The sequence below is a fragment of the Anopheles cruzii genome, chromosome 3 (genome assembly GCF_943734635.1).
Source record: "Anopheles cruzii chromosome 3, idAnoCruzAS_RS32_06, whole genome shotgun sequence".
NCBI lineage: Eukaryota > Metazoa > Arthropoda > Insecta > Diptera > Culicidae > Anopheles > Anopheles cruzii.
The window spans coordinates 42,778,920-42,800,166 of record NC_069145.1 but is presented as its reverse complement, the minus strand read 5'-3'; the positions used below and the strand labels follow the sequence as shown (position 1 = coordinate 42,800,166).

General features: G+C 45.4%; 4 protein-coding genes across 4 annotated transcripts; 3 read left to right on the top strand and 1 right to left on the bottom strand.

The window, feature by feature from the left end:
* The first annotated feature begins 7,172 nt into the window (after positions 1-7,172).
* LOC128274005 (uncharacterized) lies at positions 7,173-10,421 on the top strand. Its single transcript, XM_053012090.1, has 3 exons — positions 7,173-7,193; positions 9,960-10,205; positions 10,287-10,421. Exons 1-3 carry the CDS (start codon positions 7,173-7,175, stop codon positions 10,419-10,421), a joined length of 402 nt encoding a protein of 133 aa, XP_052868050.1.
* Positions 10,422-11,224: 803 nt separating this feature from the next.
* On the top strand, positions 11,225-12,933 carry LOC128271870 (diphosphomevalonate decarboxylase). Its single transcript, XM_053009536.1, has 6 exons — positions 11,225-11,293; positions 11,359-11,429; positions 11,532-11,646; positions 11,723-11,854; positions 11,921-12,249; positions 12,314-12,933. The coding sequence occupies exons 1-6, from the start codon at positions 11,239-11,241 to the stop codon at positions 12,755-12,757; spliced, it is 1,146 nt and encodes a 381-aa protein (XP_052865496.1). The 5' UTR covers positions 11,225-11,238; the 3' UTR covers positions 12,758-12,933.
* A 322-nt stretch (positions 12,934-13,255) lies between these two features.
* On the top strand, positions 13,256-16,390 carry LOC128273250 (uncharacterized). The gene is made up of 2 exons (XM_053011184.1): positions 13,256-15,617; positions 15,698-16,390. Exons 1-2 carry the CDS (start codon positions 13,256-13,258, stop codon positions 15,838-15,840), a joined length of 2,505 nt encoding a protein of 834 aa, XP_052867144.1. The 3' UTR covers positions 15,841-16,390.
* Positions 16,391-16,500: 110 nt separating this feature from the next.
* On the bottom strand, positions 16,501-18,459 carry LOC128272501 (thioredoxin-related transmembrane protein 1). The gene is made up of 3 exons (XM_053010324.1): positions 18,168-18,459; positions 17,703-18,039; positions 16,501-17,599 (listed from the first exon to the last, which is right to left on the bottom strand). Exons 1-3 carry the CDS (start codon positions 18,311-18,313, stop codon positions 17,168-17,170), a joined length of 915 nt encoding a protein of 304 aa, XP_052866284.1. The 5' UTR covers positions 18,314-18,459; the 3' UTR covers positions 16,501-17,167.
* Positions 18,460-21,247: the final 2,788 nt, after the last annotated feature.

The following is a 21,247-nucleotide window of genomic DNA, read 5'->3' as shown; positions in this document are numbered from 1 at the left end:
ACCAGTTCGATAACTCGAACATGGTTTGCTACCCATAAAATCGATTTGCTTGGGTGGCCAGCGCGATGTCTGGATCCAAATTCAGTTGAAAATGTCTAGGAATAATGGTTAGACAAATTTATGCGGATAGGAAGCAATACAGCTCTATTAATGAGCTTAAAGCATCCATTTTGGAAGCTTGGAAACATATGGACCGAAAAATATTGAAAAACCTGGTTAACAGTATGACAAACAGAATTTTCCAAGTCATTCAGCGATCAGGGAAGCCAACTGACTATTAATCCTCATAATAAATACTGAAACTTGAAAAAAATCCACGCATATTGATCATTTTATTAGGTGCGGCTATAGAAAGTTGACAGAGTGTATGCTAATTGAATTTGAATTTTTTTGCCTAGCTTCGCCAGATCAACGCTCAGCACGTTTTTGTTGCACTATCAAAGTGGGTAAACTGCATTTTTTCGTAGTGTTCTATACAAATTTCCGGCAAAATAAACAAGTAATGCGAAATGTAAATATTTGATATTTTCATATTAAAGAAGGATCTATTAGCATAAGAAGGATTGATGATGTACCATAAAAAAGGTATATTATCGTTTGAAGACCGTACAAACGATAATTGGATTTTAATGAGGCACGGCATAGATTTTGAAGAATAAAAGCCATTTAAGTAACAAGCCTATCACTTCTGGGTGACTTATTTTAAAATTAACAACTCACGCATGTTCGTACTTTCATAAATCGTCCTAATTCGCAAACCGTTTCATAAACCGTCCTATTCTTTGAATTGATGAATTGCATTAAACAACCAAATGAAACGAAAAAGGAGGAAAAAGAGCTAATTGGTAATTTCCCTCGCAAGTCGCAAGTCGGAACAACAGTATCACAGTATCGATTATTAAAATAAAAATTTGAACCAGAAAGTATCCTAAAGATATATTTGTGACATTAGGAATCTGATTTTTTTCAAGGCTTTGTGCGCATTCAACATTGAACATATGTGTTTTCATCTCAATCTCGTGATCATTCGTTATCATCTCCGAAAAGTTGATCCTGTATGAAAAACTAAAGAAGATCGAGACTTCAGTTTAGATGAATGGCTCTAGATGATAAGCAATGATCCTTTTTTCGTTCCTCCCTGCCTAATTTACGCAAAGTCAGATTCCGCAACTTCCTCCTTACTTCCGTGCTTATCCGTCATACTCACGACGGCCTTCATTTTTGAGGATCGACGGCACGAGTCATACCGATTGTCTAACACACAAACCCGGTACATTCATCATGCTTATCACCTAAATTCTGTGAAAACATCATAATGATGAGAGTCTTTTTGATAAAAAGATAAAATTGCCGCCGTCGCAGGGTCAATTGACTGTCATCACTATTATATTATCAGTAACAGCCACTTGGTTATCATAGAATTGGTCTATACTGGAAAACACAAGCCCCCTATTGAATGGAAACTGGTAAAAACCGGTAAAATAAATAAAAGTGTTTTGATGCGAATTGATGGCACTTTTATATAATTTGCAAATACAATGATAACTCGCACAACGAACATCGCCCAAAATGGAACGAACTGCATTGCGAGCCCAGAAAAGAGAATAAGAAAAGGAACACTTGCCCTCACGTCATCCGAATAAATTCCAAATATTGCATAACATTCGGTAGAAGCATAAGTTTGTAGGATGTTTTCACCAAACTTTTTTTTTATGTTTAAAAAACGACACAAAAATGACCATGTCGTTTATACTACAGGCATTTTGCCAGGTTTGGAAAGAACGAAAAAACTGAAAAGTCATTTACATCGTTATAAGGCTATTTAGTTAACAAAAATGCTTTGTAGGAAGTGGACAAAATTGATGAAAAGACTATAAGGCTTGAACAATATTCTGTAGCGTTCTTTCGTAATCAAACCTAACGTTACTGGGATGGCAGATGATAGCTTCATTTCAGTAAAATGTACTGCGCTCATTTATTTCATAAATGTTTTAACGCAGTACTTATGGTTTGTACTAGTGAACTAGTGAATTTGATTTTTGTTTTGACTGAACCTTCCATTGGAAACTGAAAACAGGATCCAAGAGGAACAGTTTTCAAACTCCATTAAGGTTCAAATTATGCGTAATATTTTCTAGTATCAAAATCTAGTACCAAAAAGTAAAAAAAAAATTTTAAACGTGGTTGCTTGAAAATAGAAAAGAAAAATATCATTTTATATGGCTTATGCCTATTGGAATAAGTTTTGTTTGACTATCACGCATACAGCGTGGTAAATTTTTAGGACAATCTTCTGTTTTCATTTTTCATAATTATAAAGATCTGAATACGATACAGATGGATCCTGTCGATAATGTTTACAGCACATCATCATGGTTTTGCACATCAATTACACCATGTCTCGTAATATCTCTCATCACTTTCGCAAAATGAACCTCGCGCTGTTATGTTTGAACAGCATAAGAATCCTCAAGGTCCACCGAAATTTTCGGTCACACGTTTGCACATGTTAACAACCCAATCAACATCATCTGCCGGTTCCGCACGTTCTACGTCAGAACGGCATCCGGTTGAAAAGGGAACACAGCCAATCGGTCGAAACGTCATCAACGCAGCCCGAAGCGGGCGAACCTTCTTTCGGTGGTTAAAGCCGGCCGGTCCGATCGCCTAGCAACATCGACCAATGCCCGGTTGCTGACCGCAATTGACCAAACGAAGTGGTGTCACTTCGAGTGTTTTTGAAGCCCGAGGGAGGAAGTGTTTGAAGGCAAAACGCTGTGTTAATCCGCGGCACGATGCTCTCCCGCAAATAATAATGTCACGGACGTTGCTGGCTAGCAGCGTGTTTTTGATTGCGAACGACCAGTCAGCTGTTCAGAGCCGTGAGCCATCCTATCTCTTTAACGGACATCCACGAATTTGCCAGGCGCCATTACTCATCGGTCAGCTGTGTACGTAGCTGGGTTGTTCGTCGTTAGGCTAGGCATTTCCTTTTCGTTTCCCGCCTTCATTCCAGCCCTCTTGCAGCATATAGCGCCCCCTCGAGAGCGAACCGATAAGAGACGAGACCACACCGGCGCCGAATGTCTTTCGAGGAAGCAGCAATAAGAAACCGCCTTTTTGGAGCCTCCTGTTGCGTTGGTGTGTGGAAGTTAAACATGTTTGTTGGGCAAATATTGGACCCCGTACTGAGAAACTTCGCCCCGCGACCCATTCATGTCGAGACACGTTTTATGCCATATCATCGTTGGCAAAACTTCGGACTTTGAGCACCGATCTCTGGTCTTCGCCAATATATGATTGCATGCGCATGCTTTCTGTTTTCTTTCGCACGCTTTTTCCACCTTTCGGACGTCAAGGCAAGCGGACTTTATGGTTGCATCAGATTATTGGCGCGAGTGACCAAAGGTCGGAAATGCCAAAGATTCCGGGGCCGTTTTTTTTGGCCGGAGTCTGGGGATATCCGCAGCACTCCGCCGGTTCACGGACTACCTGATGCCGGCCACTGATATCTGCCGATTGGACGGAGAGGTCGCCTGGTCGTGTCGAGCCTCACGTAGCATCGTGCGTCGATCGACCTGCCGATCAGCACGTGTTCGTAAGGTGGTCAGCCGCAGGCGATAGATTGCATGGATTCCCAGAATCTGTTCGGCGAAAGGGTGTCATTTAGTGTGCAGTTGCTAGGAACTAACAACTGAATCAAAAACCAAAAGTTTTATGTAAAGATTCTGCCTAATTTAAATGATGCTGGACTAGACACTAGACCTGTGGTTTCCAACCATTCTTCTGCAAACCCGTTTCGATAGATTCAAGGATATTATTGATCATGTCAACAAGTCATAGTCTCATGGACAACTCTAATCATCTATTTTAATACATCTATTCTAACATTTTTTCGAACTTTTTCTACAAAATTTATTTACTGATTTATGGTTTTCTAAAAAAAGGGTTTTGTGGGCGGCGTAAGAAGACTTCAGACTAGATCATCGCCAGCCATTTTCATGACATGACCAGCCCACCGGAGTTTGGCGTAGCATATACACTGTACGGCAGCAAGCCTTGAGGTTTTCCAAAGTTACGATTTTTGGAAACCCAAAAGTCGTATTATGATTGATCGAATTGATGCATCGTAATCCAAATAAAAAGTACGTTTCAAATGCTTTTAATTTATAGGACCGGCTACTGAGTGATGTACCACTACACCACACTATCTTCCATTGGTTCCTGAAGGTGATTTTCTATCCATTTAGGGGAACACCGTATTTTATCTGATACGTTATTGATCACGGAAATCGAAACCGTTTCTAAGAAAGTATAAAAAGAGTTATTAAACTTTGTGGTTTTGCTCTTGAGTAAAACACATGCAGTGTCACTTAATTGTTGACTGACTGCAGGGCTATAAAGCACGGGTTTCGGAAGGGAAACAAGAAACGGCATCTTTGTACAGATTAACCCTGGAACACCCACCAGATCATAAGCCTGGTGATTAGCGGACCAGAATTTTCCCACAGTAAATCCCGTTCGTTCGACAAAATATTGATCAGCTATCAGTTATCTGCTACGGGCTTAAAGTTAACCATGGGCGCAGGTGTGGAATTTACCGGCGCCTTTTATGGACACCTTCAGCTCTAGATAACTCATGCGCGGGTAGGCAAAGTCCCGACGAAGAGTTGGAAGGAGCGTATCATGCTTTCCCAACAATGAGCAACCTTCCGGCGTGATTTTGAGGATAATGAGCAAAAAAACCCGCTCCTAATCCACGTTCTTGTACGTACGCAATCGGGGGAACTTGACAGAGATACCAAAAATATTCCAGCAGGTAGGATGGCGTACTAGAGCGCAGGGGAATACCAATAGGGCAACCTTACTTCATTACAACAAGCATTAGTACACAGTTACATCATTGGCCGGAAGAGCTGGATCCACACTACGTAACAGCTACGTGCGATTTTGGTTTATGGTTGTCTGTGACTAAGCGAAACGTAATGCTGCCAAAGGGTGTCCCGGTCAGCTCGAAGGCCTGCTGTGCGTCATATCCACTACGTCACTGGCCAAAACTCATGACTCCGGTTATCTGGAATCTTATCGGCGCATTTCTATTGCCTATCTCTCGCCCAGAACGCTCTTCATTGACACAAATATTCGGTCTTAGGAGATAACGCTCTGAAGAGTCGGCCGGTACCATTCCAGGGAGTGTGGAATTGTGCTGATAGAATTGAAGGAAGGAATTTCACAGTTCAATCATCAATCAATAGGAAGAGACAAATTGTACTGTAACGTGATTCGTCTTCTTCGCTTGCATCACGCGCCTGCACGTAAGCGTCATAGGAAATTGCCGTAGGGCTACTCGCGGTGCTGGGAACACCTGCCCGGAAAGGCTTATTGGCAGGCAATTCTCCAGAAGAGGTCGGGAAAGTTTAGGGAATTCCCTAGTTAGTCGCGAAAGGGAATGTCTCCATGCACAAGGTATAAATGACACATTACGATGCACTGATGCACTAGCCCCACGTCTTTATATCAGTGTGTGGTGATTGAGTGATCGTAATTGAATTGTTTTCAGCTGCGGAGGCCAAGGTTAAATGCAAGTTTAATGGACCTGTTGATGAGGCAAAGAAAATAGTCTGGAATAAAATCCCTTGTGCTACAAAAGATATTACGCCCTTTCTACTTATTTCCAACCTTGAAAGAACTAAATGATGCTCTTTTCTGAAGTTTTGATAGCTTGATTTATAACGATAGTGAATCTCAAGTATGTACATAATATAATAATAATATGCTTGGATTTTATATAACCTTTTTCTTCTTTCCGTACTGTTTAAAGATATAATGTGCTGATGACAGTTTTAAGCCAACGAATATTTTGGGCTCTTTGGCTCTCTATTAGACAGATTCTGGTGGAGCACGTTCCGCGATGTTCCGCGATGTTCCGCGATGTTCCGCGCGTGTTTGATTTGTTGCTCCAATATTTTTTACATGAACTAACATGTTCATTCAGGACGCTAACCGGGAACCCCGCTTGCATCGAGAATCGAACGGTGCTGTGGGAGAGTCTGAAAACCCGCTCTATTCCGTCGCTAGGCGTCCTTCCGGTGGACCGTTTGGCTAGACAGTGACCTTAGCACATCCGATTGTGCTTTGTAGGCCAAAATGCGACTGTGGAAATGCAAATCATTGCTGCTCCAGGGGCGTGTACTTCGTCCCGAAGACGGTGGCGCTTACTTATCACACATGGCATGGGAAGAGGTTGTAACGCAAAATAAATTGCGCAACATTGTCGTGATCACGCCCGTCCATAGTACGGTGGCCGCAATCAGTACCTTCATGGAATCCCATTCATCTCGCGGAATGTTGACCCTGCCCTGCCCCTCCATCCCGTGTTTCGTGACGCAATCGGGTGATTTTATTACGATCAGCATCGATCAGTGAGATTGACCGGCGATGACTGGCGATGATTGTGAAATGAAGCACAGTTCTTATCGGCGGAGACACCTCAATCCGCTCGTCGCTTGTCAGGATTAGGAGACTTGCTCCGGAATTAGTGCACACAGCCCCGGTCAACCCTTCCGATTGCTATACTATCCATTAGAAGGGGGAATACCGCTGGATCACGATTCTGATCACGGTTCACGCACGAGACCGGCGCGAAATCCGGCGTGTTTGGGGCTCGGTTTGTTTGTTTATGTGTTTCATGTTTTTTTTTTGCTACCGTTCCAATGGACCCCCAAAATCAGGCCGACAGTGACATTGGCACAATGACCAACCCACACTAACACCGGCGTAAAGTAAAAGCTGAGCGTGAGCTCGCAGAGCAGATAAGTTGAACCAATCGGGGCATGCGGCATGCGTCGGGATACCGATCGCGGCCCGTTCCACACCAACACTCGCACACGGTGCGAGGTGGGCGGCTGCGGGCAGTATTTTCCGGTTGCGTATAAATGAATAATAGAGCCAGCACCCTGCACAGAGCAAGTCAGTTCATTGAAAGGGTTCGATCGGAACGGTTGGGAGTGGACACCGAAAGGAGGTATAAATCAGCGCGCGTGCATACTCGTGTCTCGCAAGCACAACAGGATAACAAGTGCTCTCGGCGATCGCTAAGGACGTGGCCGTGTCAGTGTCAGATCAGTGTTGAAATTTGTCATCGGAGAAAAGAAATAGTAGCATCCAATATGATGGGATACAAAGCAAATAAGGTAAGCCATCTTGGTGTTGTGTATGATACCGAAGTGATCCAAAGGACTCAATGAGCCGCACGAAACATTGACAGTTGGACGGTCCATGAGACGGTCAAGAGAGTTGGCCGAGTGATGTGATTTCAATTCGATATGGTTGAAGTGCACAAGTTAAAGACGCCCACAAGTGAGTTGGTGGAAAAGTTTCGAATTTGGAACACATAGATCTATTGGAAGGATCTGTGGATATCTACTTATCAAAAGCATTGCTATTTTTAACCAATGGGATATTCACAAGAACAGTGTGGTAAGCTAAAAATTTGAACAAAAAGAGAGAAAAACCGAACAAAGAATTTTTACTCTTTTAGCGCTATCCCAGGTTTCTACCACGAAGATTTTAATTCCTGATTGATCCCTTTAATTGAATTGAACCTTTATGGCCTTGATGAATGGAAAATCGTACACTGCTACATAATAATGTATGCTACATGCACTCACGCTACAGGATAATTTTTATGAGATAAAATCCGAATCATATTTGTTGCATTTTATCAAACCGAAGTGCGCTTGCTGGACTAGAATCTAGAGGCTCGTGGTATCAGTAGCCTTTTCGCATTTTCCTGAGGGAAAGTCGAACGGGGGCTCGAGCCTACAATCATGAATCAACCAGAAGCCGAGCCCGTCGCGGCCCTGGCCACAACTAGACAACGACGTAATTCCGATATGCATCATCACCGCGATGCGATATCACGATGAGTTGCCGGCTGATTGACGGATGGCTTAGGGTGTGAGTGAATCACCTACCACCGCGGCCTTAAGTTTCAGTTTAATCGTTTTCAAAGTACACCTGGCCAAAAGTGATTGTTTTGTCTCTGTCACACACCTTGCCCACCCGCCATTGTTCGACATAATCCGAATTCGGACGCGAGCTAAATGTCTGACCCTATCTACAGACCATAAATAGCTCCTTTCGCACTTCCGGCTGGTGATCCTCGGAACTTTCATGGGGCGGAAAGAATTGTTTGCCTAGCGCTTTGGTGCGAATTACTAGACGCCAGTAAGCGACTGTCAATGATGGATGCAACATGGTGAAATTATTTCAGCATACACTCCGAGGCTAAGCCGGTATCTGTTGAACCGGCATAATAGAAACCGCAGCTGCGCAGCCCCACCCCGTTATCAGTAATGATCTCATGGCGCGCGTGGTGCTGGCGCCTACCGCGTGACACAATTTGAGGGTTCTCAGCTGGCCTAGAAACTGGGCGAGTCACCCGACCGCCCCGGTTTGACCACTTGCGCCATTCCTGATGTGGATATCGAAATTGGCGATTAATAGGCAAGGGACAACGAGGCGTTGTCGTAGGAAGCGGTCAGTCTGTTGTCCTCCGGCTCAATGTCGGTCAATGGCCGGATCGAAGGGTTTTGCTTAGCTATATGAAAGTGACCGAATGCACTTGACCACAGCACGCGGCAGTCTGGCGAAGCGGTTGTTTTGATCGCTCGAGGGCCGGGGCCATGCACATGGTACATTCTACGCTTATCTGACCACGTCTCCTACAGCACGATGCTAATGATGATGGTGATGGCTACTGTTCCGGCCTTTTTGATAAGCCCTCAATGCCGCCTCAATGATGACGTAAACGTATCAAACCGTTGCCGCTGCAGTTGGTCACGAAGTCGTGACGTAATGTAGGGCCAAGTGTGCTGTGAAGAGTGTGACTCCTTCGACTCTAACCTCATTTCAATCACAGCAAACCCCAGAGAGGACCTAGCAACCGTTTCACGAACTTACGCGGCGCGCGGTTCGAAAGACCGACACTGATTTCGTTTAAAATTTTCGGAATCTCACAAAGGGATCTATCTCCTGCTCTTTCGTTCTGGGCGCCCCATCTCACTTCTGCTCGGCGGCATCGGGTGTGATGCAATTGGTGCTTGTTAATGCGCGGAAGAAACACGATAACCTTCCGCAAAAAGCCAGCAGATGATGTCATGAGAGCGACTTTTGACCCCGTCGCACCAGACCAGCTGGCCAGTTGGTGTCAAAGAGGTTTGTTTTGTTCCGCGTTTGTTGTTAGGGTGTGGGCCAGCCCAACCGAGTCCTGGGTCGCAAAAGTACCCCACCCGGAGACAGAGTGCTAACGCGGCCTCCGGGAACGGGCCGCGATCCAGTTTGTTTTGCGTTCCAAGAATCCGGCGCAGACAAACTGACATAGAAACGGAAGCCCTAGTACGCAGGTGCTTATCATTATGTGGCTGTATTCCATTTTAGTGGCTTGGTATATGTCACCATATATTCCACTAGTCGATCCGAGCGATCACAGCTCTCGAGTGTGATTCGCGAATGCTCCACGAACGGATCACGCCTCCCCACCATGGCCAGGCAAAACCAGAAACCAGGTGTTCGGACGAGGCGAACAAACAAATCTGAGGGTGGTGGGGGTGGGTGGGTGAGGGTGAAGATTACTCACCCGGGGATTATATACCACCCTTCACAGTGGTGACTTGAGGGGCATGACTTTTTCCCACACCAGGAGGACTCTATCTGCCAACTTCTTGTGGGAACCGTTTGACCATAAACAGTGGACTTATCAAACAGGACGTGGTTGTGTGTATTTACAAGAGTAATAGCTGGTGGGCTGACTTGTTTGGTAGTTGTGATGATGAACTTTGACAGAGAGACCTTCAGACTGTTCGTTGTTGAGGCCGTAATTATGATGTTGTTACTGTAATTTGATTTATTCACATCCCTGTTGATTAATCACACTTTTTGTATGATTTCTTCACCAGACGAGTCTGTGGCTTCGACTAGCACTGCTGATGGTTTTGCTGGCATGCGTAGTACATCAGATCAATGCTAGACCGTCAGCGCCAGAACAGCAGAGCAGGGCCCGCTTACTGGATCACCTGTTGCGGGCCAGACTGGGCGCAAGCAGTACGCACCACAATCGTCGCCATCAACCTAAGAAGAGATCGGCAGATTATGAGGATTACTACGACGCCGATTACAAGCGAGTGCAACAGTGCTACGAAGATGTAAGTCCGAATTCAAACCGGGACCTGTAGTTCCTGTTGAACATTTACTAAACATTTCTATCATTGTTTCTCCCACTACAGGAGGACGTAAACGAACTGTGCCAGCGTTGCTCGAAAGTTACGAAGTCGGCCCTAGTGTTTCCCATGTGCTGCAGTAACGAAGATGAAACGATGAATTGGTGCAGGGAGTACGTGTACTACGGCATACAAACGTAAGCTGTTCACTACCGAGCCTCCAGGGGAATTAACGCCACAATCAGTCGACCAAACAGAGAATGTTCTCGTCGGAAGTGTCAATCTCATGTTACAAATTACTGTAGTACCGCGAATGACAGTATTTTTTTAGTCTTAGAAACCATTTGTCTGTATGAAATCATCAGTTATTTATTTTACTATCGAAACAGAACGTAGCCGGTACAAGGTGACGTGACTTCACTATTTGTTCCATTCAGCCATTAGTGGTTAAGCAAATGTGATTATCTTTAACGCCCATCCATTTCAACTTCATCTTTCGTCAATAAGTAGGTACTAGCTGCGAGCAGCAAGATACTTAGATAAACTGGATACTTAAAGCCTTGCGCTTAGTATTGTGCGGTGCGATTTTCTGACGAGCTCTGTTTGCAGCGAATAGTTAAACTAAAAAGAGCCATAATAAATTAATAAATTAACATGACAAAAACAACAACCTACACCAAGACTATGACTTGCTTTTCTCGTGTGCGTTAATGTGCCATGGGCATGTTAATTAGTTTCTCAAATCAATATCCCAAAAAAAGAATATCGGAATCGGCGAACAACTACCGTTTTTGCGTGGCCACGTTTTCAAATTTCAACCGCGCAAAACACGTGTGAAGAATGCGAAAGACTGAGAGGAGAGCAAACGACGCGTGAGAATTTCGGCCTCTCTCCTTAGTCAAACGTCAGCAGATTGTTTACGTTTACGTCAATTCGTTTGTTGACGTTGAATTATCTGGTTGGCGTTTGGTGCTGCGCTTAAGATTCTGCAATTTACCACGAAAGAACCCATCAGAAAATGTCCGTCTCTGTAACTTGTGTGGCTCCGGTGAACATTGCAATCATCAAATACTGTACGTGGTGATATCGTGAGCGATTTTCACAATTTGCACTCACTAATATGCTTATCCATTTTCAGGGGGAAAGCGTGACGATGACCTCATTTTACCGATCAACGATTCGATCAGTGTCACGCTCTCTACGGAAGATGTAAGATAAGACACCGAACAGTAGGCGCTGACGAGAATGCTAAATAATGCGGTATCCTATTGACGGGCGATCTGTTTCATGTTTTGCTTTTCAATTGTATAGCTCCGAACCAAAACCACCATCATGGCCGGGCCAGAATTGTCGAAGAGCGTTTTGCGTTTGAATGGGGTCGAGGAATCGTTTGAAAATCCACGCATTCAGAGATGCCTTGAGGAAGGTAGGCAATTGAGATATGGATACGGAAGCATCAAGAAGCTTTGGTTATAGCATTCTCTATCTCACTCACTATTTAGTACGAAAAAAGGCACGCGATGCCGGAAAGTGCAAGACCCAACTATTGGACTGGAACATCCACGTAGAATCGGAGAACAACTTCCCCACTGCGGCCGGCCTGGCATCGAGCGCATCGGGGTATGCGTGTTTCGGTAAGAAAACGAGGGTCTCAAACTTCTTTCCTCCTTCTCAATCGTCATTCTTCCTCCTGATTATAGTTTACACTCTGGCCACACTGTACGGTATCGAAGGGAGCGTAGAATTGAGTGGAATTGCGCGGATGGGCAGCGGGTCTGCCTGCCGTAGCCTTCATTCCGGCTTTGTCCAGTGGGTACGAGGTGAGCGCGAGGATGGAGCCGATTCATTGGCGGTCCAATTGGCACCGGCAAAGGCGTGGCCCCAAATGCACGTCCTTATTCTGGTGGTGAACGATCGGAAGAAAGCAACCGCTTCAACGCACGGGATGGCTACGAGTGTGAAAACATCGGATCTTCTCAAGCATCGTGCCGCTGTGTGTGTTCCGCAACGTGTGGAGCTACTGAAAAAGGTAACTTACGACGATAGAGTCGATCACAACGAAGTGATTTTTCAAGCGATCAAATGCATTGCAGGCGATAGCGGAGCACGACTTTGATACATTCGGTCGCATTGCCATGAAGGATAGCAATCAGTGCCACGCCGTCTGTCTGGACACCTATCCACCGTGCTTCTACATGAACGACGTGTCACGAACGGTCATCCGTTTGGTACACCAAATCAACAGCCTTGCTGGAGACGATGTCCCGGTTAAGGTGGCCTACAGTTTCGATGCTGGTCCGAACGCGTGTCTTTTTATGCTGGACCGTGATGTGGCAGAAATTTCAGCAATCATTCGCCGAGTGTTTCCATTCAATCATTGCACAGCGGACGAGTATTACAAGGGTATTGCGAACGATGAAGCTGCAATGGCAGCCGTTCCCGGTGTCCTGCTGGATTCATTCACACAGGAACAGCCAAACTTGCTGCGCTACATCATCCACACGAAAGTAGGCGAAGGTCCGAAACGCGTTGATTGAACGCGAGCAACATTTATACAACACAAGCAATTCTCAGCAATGGTGGTAGGTTATATCTAGGGATTTCAAATACTAAAGTTCAGTCTTATATCATGGCTTCCATGATTAACGCTCAGGGTTCAACGGAAACTGCTTATTTATTTTTTGTAATAAAATTCAGGAAAAAGATGACTTTTGTACGGAATGGTAACAATGAATTTGTCAATTAACTGCTGGGATTTAAAATGAAATTAATTATACGACGAGCAGTGAAGATAAACTATGTAAGCTCCGTTGACAGGTCGCATTGTTTTGATGAAAAGTCAGCCGGGAGTTTGTTATTATTCCGTTTAAGGTGAGACCAAGAAAAGATTTCTTTCGGTTGAGGTAATGTACTCGATGCAAAATTCTTGCTTCGGTTGCGGCGATAATTCAAAAAAAGGTCTGTAAAGCGTGCTGTTCAATAAATCGAATCGCGTTTTCTCTTTGGTTCACAGAAAAAACACAATAGGCTTCGTGATGAGTGATAAACTTGAGAAAAGGGTGCGACTGTTGCTGCACATTGCCAGAATTCGCTTTCCCCGTTATCCCGGATACTTCCTTCCGGTGTATGTGCTGCTGCAAGGACTGCGGAAGCTGTGGAAGGCTCTGAAAATGCGATCGTTAAATTTTCACCTCCAACCCATACCGAATGGGCTGTTTGAGCGATTGCAGGCAGACCAGCTGGTAATTTCGGAACACACCCTGTTCGTTTGCCCGCTCGTTTTTCGCGAGTATGTTGTGGAGCGTGAAATAAATTGGATTAACCTCGCGCTAAACTTGGCCAAACTCCCGCCGACTGTGGCATCCGAGGAAAACAAAAGCCTGATTTCAATCATCCTCAACAAGCAGAACACGTCCGTGCTGTGCCAAATATGTCCTCATCCAGGGGTGCCGCTGAACGCACTTTGGGTGAAGGAGAACATGCTGGAGAATCTGCGGGAACGCTACCAACGCGGTTGCCACTCGGTGTTCTGGGGCCGCCTACATCGTGTGACGGACGGCCAGCATTTGCCGGAAATTGTCGCCAAAGCAAGCATCTTCATCTACCAAACACCGTACGATCTGAGCACCGATATTGTGGACTTTGTGATGGGCCGGTACTTCGAAACACCCAGGCTGTTGTACCGCAACCACACCTACCAGATACCCCTGACGGAGCACTTTCTCGGTAACACTTTCTACACAAAGCATTTCGGCATCCTGGCCCACATGAAGGCCTTATGGTTCAAGTGTCTAAATCTCGATTCCGCTTCCGGTGCGTTCGAGATGAGTGGTATCGCGTGCAAAGGTCTCACGGCACTTCAGCAGACAACGACGTATAATAATTTTTTGTTACCCGAACGGCTCGACGTAATGGCACACCGGTCCCGGTGCCCGTTTGGGTTGCAAAAGTATTTCGATTCACTGCATTCATCATTGCGGGCGTACCTCCGCGTTGAGAATAATGGTCTCGTCCAGAACGGCATCTGGCCGGTGTTTATGCTGCGTGGTGAACGAGGAGTCGGGAAGCGATCGGTGCTTGACGCCGTGGCGGGCAAACTTGGTATTCCGATTTATAGTGCCGATTGCAGTGACATAATGACGGCGATAAGCTCGCAAACCGAGACGAAACTGAGCAGCGCGTTCGGGAAAGCGAAAATCTGTGAACCGCTCATTATTTGCTTGGAGAATTTCGAAGTGTTTGGCGTCGACAACGAAGGAAACGAAGAGCAGCGCATTACGGGTTCGTTTCAGGCGGAACTGACCACGCTCTTTACCGCACGCCACTACTCTCATCCGATCATCGTCGTTGCGTTGGCAAATCAGAAGGAATCGAGTGCTCCGAAGCTAACTTCCCTCTTTCTCGAAGTGATCCAGTTTCAACCTCCGAACGCGACCGAACGGGAAGACATGTTGCGATGGATTTCACTCGGCCACAACCACCGGTTAGCCGGTGGTGCTCGCCAAAAGGTTGCCGAACAGAGCCAAGGATTCACCCTGTCCGATCTGGAGCTTCTGTATGGCAACGCCCTCGATGCCTGGCGTCAGTCGGGTGACGAAAACCTCAAGCTGACACACTTTGAAACATCACTCGAACGAATGCAAGCCTCATTCTCGGACAGTCTCGGAGCGCCACGTGTACCACGGGTGCTGTGGTCGGAAATTGGTGGTTTGGCAAAGTTGAAATCCGAGATACAGAACTCCATCGGGCTTCCGTTGCGTCACAAGCACTTGTTGGGGAAGAATATGCGACGCTCGGGTATCCTACTGTACGGTCCACCTGGCACCGGCAAAACACTTATCGCCAAAGCGGTTGCCACGGAATGCAACTTAAGCTTTCTGTCGGTGCAGGGTCCGGAACTGCTCAACATGTACGTCGGTCAGAGCGAACAGAACGTACGGGAAGTGTTTGGACGAGCCCGGACCGCCTCACCCTGCGTCCTGTTCCTCGATGAGCTGGATTCCTTGGCCCCAAACCGGGGCGTTAGTGGAGATTCGGGTGGCGTCATGGATCGCGTCGTATCACAGATGCTGAGCGAAATGGATGGTATCTCGAAGGACCCCGGACAACAGATTTTCATCCTGGCCGCTACCAATCGACCAGATTTGATCGATCCGGCTCTTCTACGACCGGGGCGCTTCGATAAGCTGCTGTATGTTGGACCGAGCTGCACGGTGGAGGAAAAAGAAAGTGTGCTAAAGGCGGTAACTGGTCGTTTCCGGTTGGCAAACAGTCTAACTTTGCGCAAAATTGCCGAGAGTTTGCACCAGGACATGACCGGAGCCGATATGTACTCGATCTGCTCGAATGCGTGGCTCAGTGCCGTGCGCAGGACTGTTAAAGAAGCGATCGCTGGAGGTGTGCTGGGTTTCCAAAAATGTATTCAAACGAGAAATAGTTGTTATTCAATAGCATTTTCTCTCCCTTCTGTTTTTTAGATTCGATCATTGAGGGTCTTGGAGCTGATCAGGTGATCGTCTGCGAAGAGGACTTCCGGGAAGCGATGAAAAAGTTTATACCCTCGATCAGTCCCAGAGATATGGAGTACTTTAATCGGTTAAAGGGTAACTTTGGCTCGTAATGTGCTACGTGCGTTGAGCTGTGCGTCCGTGGACTGTCTAAGGGAAACAGGTTTTCTAATGACGATACCTTTAGGAAAGTAACGGGTTTGGTAATGGTGCTAAGTTCCTGTTTGGCAAAACAAAGGAAATGGATCGTGAAACAGTGATTGAAGATTGTTTTAATTCGTGAGAAAATTAGCCTAATTAGTTACAAGAGTTAGCGAATAGCGCAGTGTTCTTTACATATATTTTTAATCTTCTTGCCGACATGTAGATTATTTTGTATTTTGTTATTTCTTTTTTTACATTGAGTCTACGAAAGCAGAAATACGATTCTTTTAAAAGAAAGGTTGATCTCCTGGGTCTTGTCAATCGTCTTGTCAACTTAATACAAAAATGTATAATACAACCTAGAATGCAACTGAAACATAAAAAACATGCAGAAAACTCTTTTCTGCAAATTGCAAATTAAACAGCCATTTGAGGGACACATAAGTTTTGACACAGCCCCGCAAAATATTTCGTAGTAAATCACGTTGTTTAACGAACGAGCAGCCGAAAACTAACAAAGTAGCCTTGCGACGTTTTATATGAATATTTTGTTTTCTCACGATTTTATTAGTTTAATGTTCGGTAAAATGGGTATAAATGAATGTACCGCAGCGTCGTTTTTTCGGGACGTGTTCGTGTGTTTATTTTATTAATAATTTCTCATTATCTAATCATCGTCACTCCTCGCCCGGCCCGTCTAATTTCCTCTCCCGTCTTTCGTACATGCATGAGATTGTTAAAGTCTATTTTTTACTTCCGTTTCTCTGTTCTCTTGCGCATTGCTTCGGTAGCGTTTCGCGTTTTTCTTTTAATTACATTCCATTATTTTCGAGTAGTGTGTGCCTTCTGTTACGTTCCAAACAGTGGGAGTTTTGCTTACTTTATCATGCGTCGCATACACCAACACATGAAGCACTCTCCTGCCTCTCAAATGTAGCCGTTAGCATCCGAACTAAATGTACACCAATGCACTTAAGCAAAACATGTTAAAGCACAGAAGATATAAAAATGTAAGTAGCACAATTAATAATAGTCATAACACGAAAAGCGTAACGAATGTGCAAAGTATTGGAAGGTATTACGTTTTGGTGTGTTTAAATGCACAACTGAGGATAAACTACGGAGAATTAATTGAATGAAGAGAAGTTATCTCAAAGTGTTCTGCGAGGACCACAGAATTCAAAAGTAAAAAAGCAAGAATAGAACTGAGGCAACACTTTGGAGCCATTCCCCAGGTCGGTTTGTTGCGGTGCGACATCACTCAAGGTTCAGGCAACCAGCACACCTTGGTCCCATTTAATCGGCTTTCCTTGGTTTACGTTTCCGCACGTCCGGACTGGTGGTGACTAGTTCATCCTTTTCTTCTTCTTCCTCGCTGGCAGAGAACTTTTCTCCCTCTGACGTGTCCTTTTCCTGCTCCTCTTCGCGTTCTTCATCGTCCTCCCCTTCAACTTCGTCCGCGTCGTCGTCCACCAGTCGGTTCTTTTCTTCGTCCTCATCGACCAGCTCGTCACCGCGCAGTTCTTCTGGCACCTTCTCGGCGCGGACCTTCTGTTTGTGCTCGGAGAAGCTCTGCCGCTGGCCCGACTTCGGAGGGAACAGACAGTCGATGATGCACACCAGAATCAGTCCGAAGATGGCGCCCAACAGCACCGTTCCAATACCGAACAGTGCGTACGATCCCCACACCGGCAGGCCATACTCCTTCAGCAGCATCGTGTTGAGTTCCTGGAAAGAGACGCATTTTTAGATGTCGCTTAGATTGGTGCTTTTCGACCGTTTGGTACCGTCGGAATGTGCGCACACTTACCCGCAGCCGGGCTCTACTTACTTTCAGGAAGTGTGAAAGCTTGAAAAACTGCGACACGAGAGACATCTGGAGCGAGTCCGGATTGCGCCAAGCGGACACCTGCTCGAACGATTGCCACTTCTTTTCCTCGACGAACGTCATGAACGCGTCCAGATCACGCGGTCCCTTGTACTGACGGAACTCACCGTTGATTACGTGGAAAATGGTGGGCAGTGCCGTTACGAAAAACCGGCCGCTGAGGCCTGGCGATGACGTCACGTCCACCTTGCCCGTTTTAATGTTCAAATCGTCGGACCAGGTCGAAAGATCGTCCCAGATCGGGGCAAGGCTTTTGCACGCCGGACACCACGGGGCATAGCTGAGTGCGCATGAAAAACGATGGAAAAATAACAAGCCAAACAAAGCAGGTTGGTTATTGACCTCAGCAATACGCGAACCATTGGGCGGCTCGGTTGAGTGCAGGCCGTCGCCGGCTGTCTTACTTACAATTCTACCAGCCATTCGTCGGTGAGCATACGGTCCCAGTTGGATTCGTCTAGCTCGATAACCTGAGATTTCGACCCGCTCACCTGGTGTGCTCCGGCCAGGTGCGCGGCAAGTACGGCCAAAAGAATGGGCCGGAATAGCGCCATCGTCGGGGTGTGTGCGTTTTGCAGGGAGTTAATACCTATCACTTCACAGAAGCGGTTTCAACGGCCGTCGGTCGGACGTGGAAAGAAAAACAAAAATTGTACGAATGTGCGTTCTACCCGGTCAAAATCCGCCCGTAATCCGTAAATGTCCGTCAAAATCGCGGCAGGAGAAGTTATGCCTCTTCCTCTTCTTCGCTTCGCTTCGTGTTCTTGGCGCAACATTTGCCGCCGATTGACGTTTCCATTTGGGTCGAGAGCGAAATGGCTTGGCAAGCGATGGCGAATGGCGAAAATTTGAATTCTAGCTTAGCGTGTGTTTAAGTTTAATTTAAATCCACTTATTTGCAGACACTGGACTCATGGCGTAAGAAATTGCGCTTTACTTTTGTCACATTTCGTAAATATGATGTTGATTTGCTACTTCAGTCGAGATGCTCTGACCGGAGCATCAAGCGCGCCATGTGAAAAATCTATCGTCTATATCTGCACACTGAACTCAACACTGGAATCTCAGTAGAAATTCCATCTGGGTTGTTTTGAAATTTTTAAATAAACTTTGGTGGCAGTTTCCAAACTTGGATGCGATAAATAGTGATTTTGATTCTGCAAAATCAACCAAGCAGGACGTTCACGCGTCTTACCGTATTTCGGTCGTTTGTGTGCAATGTCAAATGGAGCAAAGTAGAAAGGAAACATCACAATGTTTCGTGTTTCGTCAATACGTGCTCATGTTATAGATGAAAATGTATCGTTTAATACTGATTTAGTGTAGTAAGTAATTATGAGCGTAGATTGATTAAAAGTTTCGTACACTGTACTCGCAATAATCGTTGCTTTTGACCATCAATCATTTGAGAAAAAGAAATTTGCTGCTATTGTTATCCATTGATCAGCATGAAGAACCTATGCTTTCTTTGGCTGGGTAAAAGTAATGCTTAGCATTAACGGCGATCAGTGAAAGTTTGAACGCTACGCTACGCTTGCGCCGCGTAATTGCAATGAAAAAGATCGATCTCTCGCTGAACAATAAAAGGTGCCTCTTTGTTATAGTTATGAAGAAACAAGAAGTAAACGATTGGAAGCATGTTTCGGTCGTTATAGTAAAGAAGTTGTAAAAAAAATGTCGTTCCGGTGAGCCATTCAAAAGATTGGTAATTATACTGTTGAATAATCGTCAGTCTAATTATTGTTTGAGCATTTCAATGTTTTCTTACTAACCACAAAGTTTCGCTGTTTGTAACAAAACTACGTCGACAAAGGAAGCGAACGTATGATCTGCTTAACACGCGTGTAGGGGTAAATACAGTTGTTGACATGAGTAATTTTAACTCGCCACTGTTTACAATCGCATGCCTCCGGTACCGACTTCACAAAAGCTCCTTGAGTGAATTGCGTTGGCTTCTCATATTTACGATTATTATATTCCACACTTTTGGGGCGGAAGACGTAGGCCACATGGGGTCAGAAAAACGGAAACTTGTGGGCACCAATTCGTGAGGTGCGTTTTGTTTTCCCCATTTCAGATCTGAGCTCCAAATTACTTCCACGATTTATTGTACGTCGTAGTGTTTGGTTAGAGGTCTTACGGCACTAGTAAGGTGTACACTAAAAATACATCAACACCATGGACCAATCACTAGTGTCCGGTGATTAACAAGGTACTGCCTGAGGAACATCATGATCTCAACCTGGCAGATTGGACGAAGGACGCCTTTGGGGTGTTTATTGGAGGTTTGAAGGGTTTAGGTGGCATCACCAGGTGCGAATGAACTGCTAAAGATCATGTTGATCGACGCTACGATCAAAGGGTTCTTTAAAACAGCTGTGATGAGTTGTCAAATATCCATCCTTTTGATACGGTTTGTTCTTGTACAAGATGTACTCGAAACGGTAGTTCGAGAGCGTCTTGAGGAGTGTTTGAGTTTCAAGTGGTCAAGGTGCGTCTTTCAAGGATGGATTATCTTGCATAAGGTCGGCGGTTGCGGTTGCCATCATTTCATTGTGTGTGGCTGGTTACATCTTAAAAATGGTGAGTAAGTTCTACTGGCAACAAGAGACGAACCTTACAGCTTACAGCATCAGACCCGTTACTAGTGTGAGCTACATTTTGGTTTTGTTTTCTGTTCATTGTTATAAAAAATAATTTATTAATTTAGATAACTATACCCATACTATGATATTTGCTTCTTTCCACCTCTTCCAATGCTTTACCAGTTCTTCAGAGACGCAATAAGACAACCGTTAGGATGTGCTAGACCGACAAGTGGCGCAAAACAAACAAACCGTAGTCTAACCGGAATCACAACTGAATGGGAACTAGGGTCGATAGGGTAGACCCCGGGCCATGCTAGGGATGCGCATGATCTCTAGTACACCCCAGCTCCGTGCATTGAAGGAGGGAGATCGAGCTGAATAACACCACAACGCCGCCGCCCGGGTACGTCGTTAATTATTATTGCACATTCGAGTAGCAAGTTAGGTCAGCGCGCGTCAGCGGCATCCCGCATGTGAAGTAATCGGTCAAAATCGCTGGAGCTTGTCACCACCCCGGGTCGCCTACTTCCCGCCGCACTACCCACCGTAAATCACTGTTATCGCTGGCGTTTTACAACAGGCGCACGGCGAGCTCCAAACCCCACGCGAAGAGTACCGCTGGGGAAGGCTGATAAAAAATGAAAATAAAACCGAAATTAGTCTTCCGAATCGCTAAAGTCAAAAGTTCATTTTCCGCAGGCAAACAATGAAAGAAAGCGCATTTATATAACTTATCGTTGGATCTTTTGTGAGACTGTTTTGATATGATATAAGATAAGATACGTTACAATCTCGAGAAGGCTGACTTAAACACCTTTAAATGAGATCGATATCGTGTACCAAAAAACACACAACCTAGATCGCTACGTCAATTCTTATCATACTTTTGAAACGAGGAAT